Raw genomic sequence first — 14723 nt, forward strand, 5'->3', positions numbered from 1 at the left:
CTTAAATATTTTTATCAAATTGAGGCTACCCATGTATAAAGTTATTAACATATCAGAAAGCTTTATATAAATGGTATAAACTTGCTGAAAGATTAGAATCTGGACCAGGGAAATGGCATCACACAAATGACCATTTTGCCCCTCCACATGGAGAGCAGACCTCCTCCACATAGACTCCCCTGTCTTGGAGTGTCTGCTCTGTCCCTCCGATTCTTCCATCCTTGAATTTGGTCATTCAACCCCTTCCCTGCCCCCTAAAAGGAAACGCTTCCTAAGCCCTGACTTGGCCCAGCCTCTAGTGATTGTGATTTGGACTCTACCCACTTTTCCCAGAAGTTCTTGCAACAGAATCTCACCATGCCAATGTAATAAGCGGTCCAGTCAAAAAGGACCAGCAACAATTCAGGTTCACACAGGGCTTTCCTTCCCTCAAGTCTGTGAGCTCGAAGTAGCAATGTGGTTAGGCTGCTTTTGAGAGGCAATGAGCATGGCCCGTTTTGTTGGGGTGTCAGTGGGGAGAGAGAAGAAATGGAGACTGCTGGATCCTCCGGGGCCAGATAATGAGAGATGGGCTGAAGGACTCCTAACACCTTGCTTCTCCCCATTAACCTGACTCCAATTTGGAGTATAATGCTCTTAACTGGAGGTCCTGCTTCTGGTTGGGGAAGATGGAGATCTGTTAATGGTATAGTCTATTTAAGCCTCAGAACTGACATTTCTCTCTGGCTCTACACCACCCTGGGGAATCACAAAATAAAAGAAACCAGTGAACACAGGATAATATTATCTTTCCAGGTTTTCACTTCTCTGCTACCAGTTGTAGGAAGTTTAATTATGCAAACTTAGGTGGGATTTTTAAGGCCCTGATTTATCTCTCTGACTGGTGTGATGGGAGGTAGCCAACATCAGAGCAGGTCTTCTCTCCCCCTGGATTTTCAAAGTGTTTTTCCAGTCCCATTCCTGGCTTTCATAGCTGCAGTTCTGCTGAATGGTATTTTCTCTCCAGTAAATCAAAACAGTGGGGATGATTTTACATCCATCACTTTTGATTTCGGTAATGAAAAACGAACCCTTGGCCCACTGATGGAAAATACTTCAAGCTTCCTAAACTTTTATGTTACGTGCACCAATGAATTGGGTCTCTCAAAGCCGACAGCAGAAGCAAGAGTCATTTTTCTCATTGAGTCTTTTTCATTTGACATATAATTGGATCCCTTTATAGCTGAAAAGGCCACATGGAATAGTGGATGGAGTATTGGACATGGACTGAAGAGACATGAATTCAAATTCCACCTCAGATGGTAGTTATAGAATCATGGGCCTGTCAACTTTACTTCATCTGTAAAATGGAGATAATATTATCTCCTCTACCTCCCTCACAGTATTGTGATGAAGACAACATTTTGCAAACCTTAGATCACTATGTAAATGTGCATTATATATATATATATATATATATATATATATATATTACAAAGTATATTATTAATATTCTTTTTTTTTAGGTTTTTGCAAGGCAATGGGGTTAAGTGGCTTGCCCCACACAGCTAGGTAATTATTAAGTGTCTGAGACCGGGTTTGAACCCGGGTACTCCTGACTCCAGGGCCGGTGCTTTATCCACTGCGCCACCTAGCCACCCCCTATTAATATTCTTTAAAAAAATTATTTTCATTTTCTGGAGTCTTGCTCCACCAATAGAACAAATTAATATAAATTGGTACAATGTAAATGATTTTAATTTATAGGGGTAGAGAATTGTCAGAGAAATGCCTTCTATAATTTAAAAGTTGGCACCTTTTCTGCAACTTACAGTCTTTTAGAACTTCCTAGAACAATGAGGTACTAGGTGGCACCATGGGGCAGCTAGCCGGTACCATGGCTACTTTTAGCTCACAGACCTGAGGGAAGGAAAGCCCTGTGTGAAACTGAATTGTTGCTAGTCCTTTTTGAATGAACCTCTTATTGTTGGATGACTCTTGCTTCTGCTGTCGGCTTTGAGAGACCCAATTCATTGGTGCACGTAACATAAAAGTTTAGGAAGCTTGAAGTATTTTCCATCAGTGGGTCAAGGGTTTGTTTTTCATTACTGAAATCAGAATGTGAGGCCTGAAGTTAGGAAGACCCATCTTGCTGAGTTCAAATCTGGCCTGGCCAGTCAAATCTGGCCTCGTGCACTAGTTGTATGACCCTGGGAAAGTCATTTTGCACTATGAGCTGGATCAGAAAATGGTAAATCACTCTAATATCTTTAAGAAAACCCCAAATGAGGTCACAGAGTTGTACATGATTGAAACAACTGAAGAGCATTGCTAACTAAAGCCACTTGTCCAATATATGTCATAGGCAGGACTAGAATTCAGATCTTCCTGGCTTTAAGAATGACTAGTATTCCACTACCTCTGACATAAATATAAATTATAATTTATATTTCTATAAAAACAATTCAGGGGTGGCTAGGTGGCACAATGGATAGTGCACCGGCCTTGGAGTCAGGAGGACCTGAGTTCAAATCCAACCTCAGACACTTAATAATGACCTAGCTGTGTGGCCTTGGGCAAGTCACTTAACCCCATTGCCTTGCCAAAAAAATGACTGAGTATTAAAAACAATTCAATCTTTTCCTATTCAATTCTTATCTCAACTCATTGTCTAAATTTAGTGCCTCTCTGAGGAACATTTGTTAATAGCTAAGTTTTCTAGGTTGTCTGTTCAACTGGTTATCAGTGTGTCCCATAGATATTATTCATCCATTTGCTTTTCTCCAGGTAGAAAGGTCAATCTCTTCGAGTGGTTATGGATTTCAGCCCACAGGCTATGAAATGTGGCAGTGCTCGATGCAATCAGCTTTAAATCACCTGCAAAGAGGAGCCATGGGAAGACCTGGCTTTCTATACTATATTTAATATGATATTTAATATTTAATTTATTATTTTATTCTTTTGGGGAGGAAGGAGATAACCAAACATTATTTAATATAAATTATAATAATTTTATATAAAATTATATCATTCATATATATTAAATAATATATAATATTAAATATAATAAATAATAAATGCGACCCTTGACAAACTTTTGTTGAATGATGTGGGCCAGAAGAGCTAAAAGGTTGGAAACCCCTGTTCTATAAGGAATCCTTCTTTACCTAGATTCTATAATGGATCTCCTGCCTGACAGTAGTTAGCTATTTGAGGGGCGGGGGGGGGGGGGGGAGCATGCATCGCTTTAATTTCTCTCTCTCCTGATACTGATGATCAGAATGTCACTAAGGTGATCTATATTGTTATAACTTTCTATTAGTTTGATTCATTGTAAAGAGACATTTTGGATTTCATTGAAGAAGTATAAAAGCAAAAAAGGTGGACAAGTCTTAGGGCAAGAGAGAAGGATAGCCAATGGCCGGCATGGACTCTTAGCAATGTCAAGAAAAATCAAGGAAGACCTGTAGCATATCAGATGCCCTTATGGTAAACTTATGGGGGCACACGGACAAGATGCTTATAGAGGATGGGCAAATATGGACAGTTGGTGATCTGCATCGTTGGGGAGAACACCTACAACTTATCTTTTTTTTTTTTTTTTAGATTTTTCAAAGCAATGGGGTTAAGTGGCTTGCCCAAGGCCACACAGCTAGGTAATTATTTAGTGTCTGAGGCCAGATTTGAACTCAGGTACTCCTGACTCCAGGGCCAGTGCTCTATCCACTGCACCACCTAGCTGCCCCCTACAACTTATCTTTTGCCATAAAACATTTCTCTCCCATATGCCTCTATCTCCCACTACCAAAAATAATGGAGTCAATTGTCCATATGGTTATCTGCACTACGGCCTTAAATATATATTCTTTCATGCTTTCTTCTTTTTCCTTTTTTTAATATCCCTAATGGATACATAGATTGTTTCTAAAAATACATCCTTGTCAAAATCTTGAGAGAAGATGCACCATAAATCAAATCCTCCTTCTCAATAGAAACAGAAAGCATTTAGTTGAATTTGGCATAAATAAAAGAAAAAGAAGCATGACTTAATCAAGATGCAGACTCCAGAAGATGAGAGGTCATTTTTCAGCTGTTGGAAATCTATGTTTTCCTTTACATAAATGACTTTTGCCAGCTAGTCTTTATAATAAAACAGTATAGATCCAGAGAACTGACTTCACAGTCTCTGTAGGTCTCTGTGAACTAAAAGGTTCTTGGTTACCTCCGGTGCCATCTTGGGTTAATCGTAAACTCTCTGAGTCTCAGTTTCCTTGTCTATAACATGTGAGAGTTGGATGAGAGCGCCTCGCATCTCTCTTCTTGAGTTAAATTTATCATCCTTTGAGAAGTGTGTGCATGTGCGGGGGGGGGGGGGGGTCATGTAAATAGCCCCACTGCATGGAAAACAGAATGAATGTGAGCTCTCTATTTTCCTAGGAAGATGTGGATTTGATTGGAAGTGCAGTCTTCCTAGGCCTTAAATCATAGTCATTTGGAGAAGGTGACTTGGGAAAGGTGAAATTTCATTTCATCAAAATGACAATAGAGATGAAACACAAAGAATGGAAAAGGAGAGAATGACTGTTTGGTAATAATTGGTCCCAGTTTCAATAAAGACAAGACTCAGAGAAAGAGAATTGGCTTGATGTTAGGATATAAGCAATATTTCATTAGCTAAAAGAACTACAGCATCAGTGGCAGAGAATGTAGAATCAGAGTTGAAAGGGACATCAGTGGCCCCACCCGAGAGGCCATCTCCCTCCAATGAAGGAGAATCCTTGACTTCCCAACGTTGCTCATTCTTCTTTTGGGCAACTCAAATTCTTTTTCTTCTTTTTTTTCTTTTGTTTTTTTTTTTTTTTTACTTTTGCAAGGCAATGGGTTAAGTGACTTGCCCAAGGTCACACAGCTAGGTATTTATTAAGTGTCTGATGCTGGATTTGAACTCAGGTCCTCCTGACTCCAGGGCAGGTGATCTGTCCACTGCACTACCTAGCTGCTCCAGACAACTCAAATTCTTAGGAAGTTCCTTCTGACACATCAGACCTTGATAGGCCTTCAGACAACTTCCATCCATTACTCCTGGTTCTTCACTCTGGGATCAAACAGAACAATCTAATCAGTCTTCTTCTACACAACAGTTCCTCAAATATGTCACAATCTCCTTCTTGGAGCCTTTTCTTTTCCATAAAAGTTGGAGGCAACTAAGTGAGAAAACCAAACATTGGAGAATCCTCCAGGATATACCAGATAGGAGTTGTGACCAAAATATCAATATAAATTTATTTTAAAAAACAAACATAATCGATATTATATATTCAAATGAATTCTCTTCTTTTTAAAATTAGTTTACCTGAGGATTTGCATGAACTGATGCTGAACGAGATGAGCAGACCCAGAAAAACATTGTACGCCCTAACAGCAACATAGGGGTGATGATCAACCTTGATGGACTTGCTCATTCCATCAGTGCAACAATCAGGCACAATTTTGGGATATCTGAAATGGAGAATACCAAATGTATCCAGAGAAAGAATTGTGGAGTTTGAACAAAGACCAACAACCTTCAAATTAGGCAAAAAAAAATAAAACCCTGTTATCTTATGTAATTTACTATCTCATACTTTATTTTTCTTGCTTAAGGATATGATTTCTCTCTCATCTCATTAAACTTAGATCAATGTATACCATGGAAACAATGTAAAGACTAACAGACTGCCTTCTGTGGGGGTGGGGGGGTGAGGGGAGGGAAGCAAGAATGGGGGGAAAATTGTAAAACTCAAAATAAATAAAATCTTTCTAAAAAAATTAGTCTTTCTGGGAGGTAGGCCCATTTATTCTGCTGGGGCAATATTTGTTCTTAACTTATTGGTGACACCTTTGCATTCATGTTCACTGATCAATCAGTAAGCCTTAACAAAAGGATCAGTTAGTGTTGGAGAGAGTGCCAAGATAGGTTGGTGACCAGTAGAAATCTAAGTTCCAGTGAGAATTAAATCAACAAATCAACAAATATTTATTAAACACATGTTCTTAGCATCTGAGATATATACACTAAAGGGAAACCAATCTTTGCCTTAAAGAAGAGGGGGGAATAGGTCTATATATCAGAGGATGATATGGTCCTTGACCCTATTCCCTAAAATTTATTTATTCCCCTATTCCCTTAAAGTTACACCTCAGTTGGATCCCCCCAAAGAACATTTATTCTCCAGCTAAATTACCTAACTTATTCTCAAATTTGTCCTGCATCTCACCTTTGCCTTTTTCAAAGAACCAAATCCACCATCAAAGGGATGAAGACTTTTCGTAATTGAAGTTATTCACAAAAGTGAATTATAGACCCCAGAAGTAACTATGAGAATGTTTAAGCAGGGACAACTGAGGAAAATCTGGAGCCTTCTGGGGTGTTTCTCAATAATTTTGCACTTATCAATCCATTGATGTTACATTAGCTCATAAATGAGTGAGATTAGAGCAGTTTTTATGTCTTTGCATTCTTAGAACCCAACTTAATGCCTGCCTCCCCCAAAATATGTCATAAGTGTTTGCCAAATTATGATTTGAGGGACAAGGAACAAGGCTGGTGTTTACTCACAAAAGAAAAGATCTTCGGACTCTATCTTTCCATCTTGAATATGAGAGAAGAGATGAGGGGAGAAACACAGTAGGAGGAAAGAGGCAATGCCATTTATGCTGTCACTTCAAGTCTTTACACAGGGACAGAGAGTTATGGTCCCCAAAGGAAGGTATTCGGATGCTCACATCTGACCCAATGCAGGCTGAAGCTGCACATCCCAGGCTACATCTTCAACAGTCAGTCCAAAGGAAGGACCAAGAGTATTGATTATATAGCTGATTTTATATCTAATTATATATATATATATATGTATGTATATATGCATATATCATTTCCAGATCCTTTACTGAAGGAAAATTCAGGGATGCCTATTTCTTTGACTTCATTGTTCCCATCCCAAGTAATCTATAAATAATATATTATATAGATACATGTATCTATAAACCTATATGTGCATATTTGTTTATGTATGTATATGTCAATATGTAGAGAAAACAGGTTTTAGATTTAGATCTGATCCAGGGCTGAAAGCAGTGTTAATTTTTTAAAATCCATTTTTATTGATATTATTTTCATAACACTTAAAATTTCCTCTTGTTTCTCTCTTCCTCCCCCTTCTCAGAGAGCCACCCCAAATAACAAATAATTTTAAAACAAAAAAAAGTGTGTGGGAGGAATCCATGAAGCTAGTCAATATAGCAAAGAAGTGATAAAAAATAAAGATAAGTTATTTTAAAAATTCTTGTTTGATTTTGGCTGAACATATAAAATATATAACTGTGAGCCCCATGTTGATAATGGGTTCCTCTGAAGGGTCCATGCTGGCTCTTAGAAGGTCTCTCCAACAGATTGGAAAGAGGGTACAATTGGGCCCCAGGGATGTTTTTTTGCAGTAAAATTTTCTGGATCATTTTGTCCTAACTAGAAGTGAGGCTTGGGGATGAAGTGGGAAGAGCTGGGCAGAGGATGGATCAGGTTTTCCAATGCTATGGCAGTAGGCAGAGCTTTGTCTCAAAACCAACAATTAAAAAAGGAACAAGCTGACTCCAAAGAAGAAATAGGAGCAGGTACAACTTCCTAAAACTGAGAGGCTCTGAATGTGGAACATAATGTTAAACTTTTTAAAGTACCTAAGCTAATATAATGTTTTTTCTTATTTTTTTTCTGTATAAGGCCTGGTTCTCAGGGGATGATGTTAAAGCAAAAGATTTCAAAGAAAATTCGATTTTAAAAATGCTCCAGGAGCTTGCTGGTGGCAATGATCATATCCAAGCCTCTTTGAACAGAGAATCTAGACAGAGGAAGGAAGGAAGGAAGGAAGGAAGGAAGGAAGGAAGGAAGGAAGGAAGGAAGGAAGGAAGGAAGGAAGGAAGGAAAGAAAGAAAGAAGGAAGGAAGGAAGGAAGGAAGGAAGGAAGGAAGGAAGGAAGGAAGGGAAGGAAGAAAGGAGGGAAAGAATAAAGCTGTGATAAAAGAAAACTTTTCCAACAAATTTTTCTTTGATTCAACTAAATGAGGAATTCTTAACTTGGACCCCATGGTTCCCTGTGCATAGGTTTCTGGGATTCCATGAATGGAAATAGAAAAAAAAACACATTTAAATGGAAAGACAACTACATCTTTATTTTCACTAACCTCTAATTGAAATTTAGCATTTTCTTCAATTAGGGATTTTAAAGCAAAACATTGTTCTGAGAAGGAAACTCTCACACACACAAGTGCATAGACAAGACAAACATACAAATCCTGAACTGGTACAATAAAAGCTTTTGGTCAAAAGAGTTCAAAATGATCAACCAAGCCCAGTCTTTTCATTTCCCCAACAAATAAATCTTTCATTTTAAGTTAAAAATATTTTTCAAATAGTATAATGGAAAAGTTTTAAAAGTCTTAAAAATTACCTAAAAAATTATTGTTCATATGATTAAACTCTCTAAACTTGATTGGTGTAGCCATCATTAGAAACAAGCTATGGTATAAAATAACATAAACCAATTTATACTCCCTTTTAAATGAGGCTACTCAACTTTCTTTTTGGGTGAATTCCAAATCTCTGACCTTCAATTTTCAGGCATGGGAGCAGATTGTACCAACTTATCCTCTGCAATAGCTTCTTAGGAATGGACTTTAGGAGATACTTTCAAAGTTGGAAAAAACCCCTAAAACTGTTATCGTGTCTTATCTGCCCCATCTAAAATGCCCTTTAGCATCCTCTCAATGAAGCAAGCGAATTTGGGGGGGGCAGGGAAGGTGATACCCATTTACCAAAATATCACAAAATAGATTTTTAAAAAAGGGTTATTTTATTCATTATATAATTCATTGGTTCACTCATGGTTTCATTCATCTTTTTTATTTTAATAGTTGAAAATCATTGAATCTAGTATCTGTGATTCAAATACATACAAAAGAACCAAAATAAAAATACACCAATAACATAGCCCTTAAGATGTCTTTAGTCAGAAGAATTCCATTGGAGGTACCTTTTTTGATTGGCAGGCTGAAATTCTTCCTGGCCTAAAAAAATGTAAGTAGCTGCCTGGGGAGAGAAATATGTGAATGTATGTGTGTGTTTATCTGTATAAACGTGTAAATATATGCATTTAAGTGTATATATAAATACATATATATCCCATGAAAATGACTAATTTATATATATCTATCTACCTAGGATAGTCATGATGGCCTCCCAGCTTTCCAGCTCTATATCCTTGGGCTTATAATTTCATCCTTCCACTAAGTCACCAAGATGTGGACACAACATTTAATTCTCTAAAACTATTTGAATGAAGCCCGGCCTGAAAGATTCCACTCAGGCCAGAAAGACGGAGTATGAGTCTAACTATCAACTTTGTTGGTTGCCCAAGGACTAGCCCAGTTTAGAAAGGCTCACTATCAGAAATTGGGTCTTTAGATGAGACATTCACTTTTTGGGGGGGGAAGGAGGGCATAAATTCATGAAAGCATTTACCAAGGTGTGGAGGAGACTGCAATCTGAATCGATGGAGAGTGTGCCCAACATTGATGAAATCATGGAGATTGCTAATAGAAACGATCTATTCTAATGTCTAGAGGTAATCTTGGATCTTGGGTGTATAAATTAACTAACTATTGCTTATAATAACTCTCCTATTGACATGTCTATAGTCGCAAGAATGCTCCTTGGGACTTTTGGAAGACTTGTAATTGATAAAACACTAAAATGATTAAAAAATCTGAAAGAAATGAACTGTCGAGAAACTGAGGCTTGACTAAAGGATACCATACATAGGTTCTAATCTCTCAGGATTATTGTGCCTTATTTTTTTTAAACAAACCCTTATAGTGGTTTTAGAACATGCAAACAAAATATGGTATCCTCTAAGGCAGTGCTGTGATGTTAGGTCTTAAGATGACCTGATGGAAAGCCCACTGCATTGCAATTTTCACTATCCAGTGGAGGCAACTACAAATCTTTACTTGACCACAGTACATTAAAGGACATTGAATCCATGAAGGTTCACCAGTTGGAATTGGTTTGCTCAGGGTCATGTCAAGGCGATAACCACACTCCCTTCCGTTCAACTCATCTATTTTTTTTACAACAGGCCCCTTTGTTCTTGACAATAGATGTATTTTTACACAGAACACCAGGGGTTGCAGGTATCTTGCCTGTATACATCTATTAAGTTTATAGCCCATTTGAAATGTCAAAAAGGTTAATAGTAGTTTTTCAACACCCTGAATCACTTGCATGTTGAAGATTAAACCAGATGCTTCCTGGGTGTGTATTTTTTAAAGATTGGGCTTTAGGGAAACTTAATGGTTTCTGTTTGGGAAGGACTATATTGTCACAGAATGATTTAGGCCTATTTCTTCACCCAGACCTTGCACATGATTAGTGGGGTAGGTGCTGAGGGTTGTATGGTTCAAAAGTAATCCTTCAGTATAATGTATAAAATCCACCATTCGAAGCTACACACACACACACACACACACACACACACTCTCACACTCACACACACACACCTCTCACTTTCTGGGATAAGCGGCAACAACCATTTTTCATTTTTAAAAGTTGTAAACAAGGCATATGAATGAAACTCTAAATGGAAGCCAGTCAGAAGAAAACTGGTCTAAGGCTCAAACAATTTCTCTCCTTTTGTTAACTCTCTTTCATCTGCTTCTTGGTGTGGGGACTAGGAATCAGAGGAGTTGAGTTTGAATCCAAACCTGGGTCACTCTGGGTGAGTCAACTTAAGGTTGACCCAGTCACTTTGGGTTTCTCTTGCCTCATCTTATAAAATGAGCATCGTAATATCTGCATGTAGTGTATTGTCATGGAAGGAATATCGGATTGTTCTCAGACAGACTGAGTACAAATTCTGTCTTTACCAGTTAATTCAATCATTACCATGATTCAGCAAAATGAGCCCCAGTCTTGGAGCTCTCTGACCCGAAATCAAAATCTTGTTCTACTTCCTACCTCCATGATGCCAGGGGGTTTGCTTAAATTCTCTGGATATTAGTTTCTTCATTTATAAAATGAGAGAAAGGAAATAGCTAATTTCTAAGAGGTCCCCCAATCAATCATGGAACTTTGTTACATGGATTATTATGTAATTAGTTATATTTTATTCTGATATATAATTCCAATTATATAATTGCAGTTCATCCATGAATCTTTCCTCTGATCATGCTAATTCATGACTTCTTACTGGCTGTGTTATCCTGAGCAAATCATCTAACCTCTCTGTGACTCAGTTCCTTCATCTAAAAATTAGGGAGTTGGACTTGATAGCCTCTAGGGTCCTTTTGTCTCTAAATCCATGATCTTATGATTCTGGGAACTTGACTTGTATATTGCATATTTTCTATGTGGCCATTTATCACTTGGCTTTCCCAAGCCCTGTCCCTCCTCCCTGCTGTACAGAACCAAACCCAATGGAGTCAGAGCACCTTGGTTTTGGACCTGGCTCTTCTACTTATTATTCCTCTGTGAGCAGTCTCTTTGAGCATCTGTAAAATGAGGGGGTTGGTCTGATGTCCAAGGACTCTCTCCAATCTAAATCTTATGATGCCACCTTCAACGTGTTGTTAGTTATTTCTTTGAGTACGCATCCTAAATCTTAGAGTCAAGGGCAGGGTATGACTTTTTTTGTGCCTCTTTCATAGATGCCATATGATATAACCATCGTTAACAATGGATATTGGGGACTTTAGAAATCCACATTGGCTATTCTTTTGAGGGCAATAGGATGCCCCTTGGAGCTAAAGTACATGGTATTCTCCTAGAAGATTTTCAGCCATTATGGTGAAGTAAATGGATGAAGGACGGCCAAATGGATAAATGATGGAAGCCTTTGGCTAGTCCTCATGGAATGTTCATGTTTGTTTGTTACTCCAAAGGATGTATATGATATGTGGTTCTTTTCAAGATGTTCGTGAAGAAGATAAGATGGAAGGGGTGAGCCACAACTATGGTTCTGACTTGTTAACAAAATACAGGTTGTGCAAAGGCTTTTGTTATTTTTGTTGGCAAACTGTTAAAAGGCTAATTATGGTGACAAAAAAAAACTTTCACAGGATTTGAAGAAGTTTCCTCTCCTCCTTGATCTGTGCAGAGAACCTCCACTGAGGTTCAAAGAGCTACATTCAGGCTCAAGTTTTAAGAATGAATGGAGATAGATTTATGCTTTCAAATTCAAATAGTCAGCCTAGCTTTGGCATGACTCACTTTTATAATGTCTGGGTCAACAACAAACCTGTAGAAATCTACTCTCAGAATTTTAAGAGTTGCATAGGGTGCTCTGGATCATCTAATCAGTTCATATACCTAAGGAATCCCCACTCTAACATACTCAATAAGTGATCCTCCAGTATCTACTTGAAGAAGTCCATGGAAGATGACCCACCATCTTTCTAGAAGGCCCCTTCACTCCACTACTATTAGATAGCTCTCATTGTTAGGATATTTCTCCTGATGGGAAAGCTAATTTTTTTTTTTTTGATTTACAACTTCCATTCCTCTCTTATTAAGGTGAGGGCAGAGAAACAACAACAATTGAGGGTTGGAGGAAAGGCAGCACCTAACATGGGATTGCAAAAAAAGATAGAGTCAGTTCTGTCCTTTCATTCCTTGAAAAGGAGAAAGGGCCAACGAGACTTATCAAAGTGGGATGATTGCTAATCTTGCTGAGTGGACAATGCTACTTTGGGAATAGATGATCAAGGATCATTTGCAGGCTGTGAGTAGCATCAAGCAATCTCATCGTTGAGTGCAGATCATATCTGAAGCTGCACCTTGAAGGCCCATGGGACCTGAGCAGCTCAAACCATTGCAGAAGGAGAAGCAGGTCCAAGGCCCCTCCAGTCACCTTGGAACATTTGGAGGCACAACTTTCATGTTCCCACTTGGATTATTTCCTTTCTCTTGTGGGATTTGCACAATCAAATGTCAAATCACCAATCAAGTCTAAGATGTATTCAACCTGCCCATTACCTAAGCCATTGTCTGCTTCTGACTTTTAGTGTCTTCATCACACTCTAGTTGTGCTTCTTTTTGTCTGGACCATTTGAATACCTGGAACATTCTTTAAAAGCCCCAGGTAGACTGGCAGAGATCTCGTCAGTAGAGAGAGCCTGGCCCATGTGCAAAATCACCTCCAAAAAGGGAGACGGGGACCAGGGAAGACACCCTCCATTCTCCTAAGTCCAGACTTCCATTGGCACCATGGATTCTTTTGTTCCCACAGAAGGCAGCAAATTTTCTTCAGACAAAAAATAAAAAGGGAATTGTACAAGGAACCCACGAATCTTTTTCAATTCTTCCTCTGCCCGTCCGGGATCCTCCTTTGCTAATATTGGCTTGGTAATGAACTCCCGGAGCTGTAGGAGATTGTGCACCTCATCGCTGGGAAGGCATCGGAACACCTGGGAGAAGCAGACAAATCAATCATCAATGGCGTTTCCAAGGAAATGTCAGCAGACACATTTTATGGCAAATATTCAGTCGGGACAGTCAGCTTTTATGCAGCGCCTATTAGTTTGGTGGGGTACACAGATCTATCAAAACAAAGAACATTCCAAAGAACATTATGAAATGGGTGACACTGTTCATCTTCCATGCCACACTGGGTTATAGCTTTTAAAGTGGAAGCTGCAGAACCTTGTTTGATCTATAGGACTCGTAAGGCTAGGTCAACCTGTTCAAGACAAAGACCAGGGAGAATCTGAAGGCTTGGGATAGCGTGCCTTCTCCATGATTATGAAACTGGGAGTAGCCACAACAAAGAGGTTATCTGGGGCAATTATTTCATTTTACAAAGGAGGAAATTGAGGCCCTTGGGCAGAGGTATGCTATAAAATGCATAATAGTTAGTTCAAGCTCTCTAATCCCTCTCTGTGTCTCTGTATGTCTGTCTGTCTCTGTCACTGTGACCCTCTCTGTCTAAATCTTTGTCTCTCTCTTGACTCTGTCTCTGTTTCTGTTTACCTCTCTTTAATGTTTTTTTTTCCATTTTGATTCTCCTTTTTTTCCCCAAGGCAATGGGGTTAAGCTCTGTCTTTTTCCTCTGACTCTAAGTCAGTCTCTCTCTCTCTCTCTCTGTATGTCACTGTGACCCTCTGTCTAAATCTTTGTCTCTCTGTCTTTCTCTGATTCTGAGTCTGTGTCTCTCTGTCTCTGTCTCTCTCTTTACCTTTCCTCTAATGTCTTTTTTTCAGTTACATTCTTTTTTTTTTGCAAGGCAATGGAGTTAAGCTCTGTCTCTGTCTTTCTTTGCCTCTGTCTCAAAGCCTCTCTCTATGTCTCTGACTCTTTCTCTCTCTCAATGCTCTGGTGACACATTGGATTTGAGTCAGCCCTGGGTGGTAAGTTAGCCCAGATTCCATATATACATATACATATATATATATGTATATATATATATATACACACACACACACACACACACATATATATATATATATATATAATTATCATACAGATCAAATGAGACAATATGTAAACTTTAAGGTGCTATGTAAATGCCAGCAGTTAGTAACTATGATTGCTACTACTACTAATTCCCAGGCCAGTAATAAAGATGAAGACATTTGATTTGTTAGTAAAAAATAAACAACCATATCAAAACAAAAGCTGAATGTAGATGGTCAATAATTCTTGGTGACATATAAGACTTAGA

At 38.5% G+C, this 14723-nt stretch overlaps 1 protein-coding gene across 4 annotated transcripts in view; it reads right to left on the minus strand.

The window, feature by feature from the left end:
• Positions 1-8144: 8144 nt before the first annotated feature.
• The window catches only part of PLD1 (phospholipase D1), a 257572-nt gene continuing 250993 nt past the window's right edge, over positions 8145-14723 (minus strand). For 3 of the 4 annotated variants that reach the window (XM_074190925.1, XM_074190924.1, XM_074190926.1), the window contains one exon: positions 8146-13470. In XM_074190925.1, the coding sequence (XP_074047026.1) occupies positions 13246-13470 (225 nt within the window). In that variant the 3' untranslated portion in view covers positions 8146-13245. Of the gene's footprint in view, positions 13471-14723 lie in introns of all 4 variants that reach the window. The other variant, XM_074190927.1, reaches the window with a different exon arrangement.

Source organism: Macrotis lagotis, chromosome 6 (assembly GCF_037893015.1).
Source record: "Macrotis lagotis isolate mMagLag1 chromosome 6, bilby.v1.9.chrom.fasta, whole genome shotgun sequence".
NCBI lineage: Eukaryota > Metazoa > Chordata > Mammalia > Peramelemorphia > Peramelidae > Macrotis > Macrotis lagotis.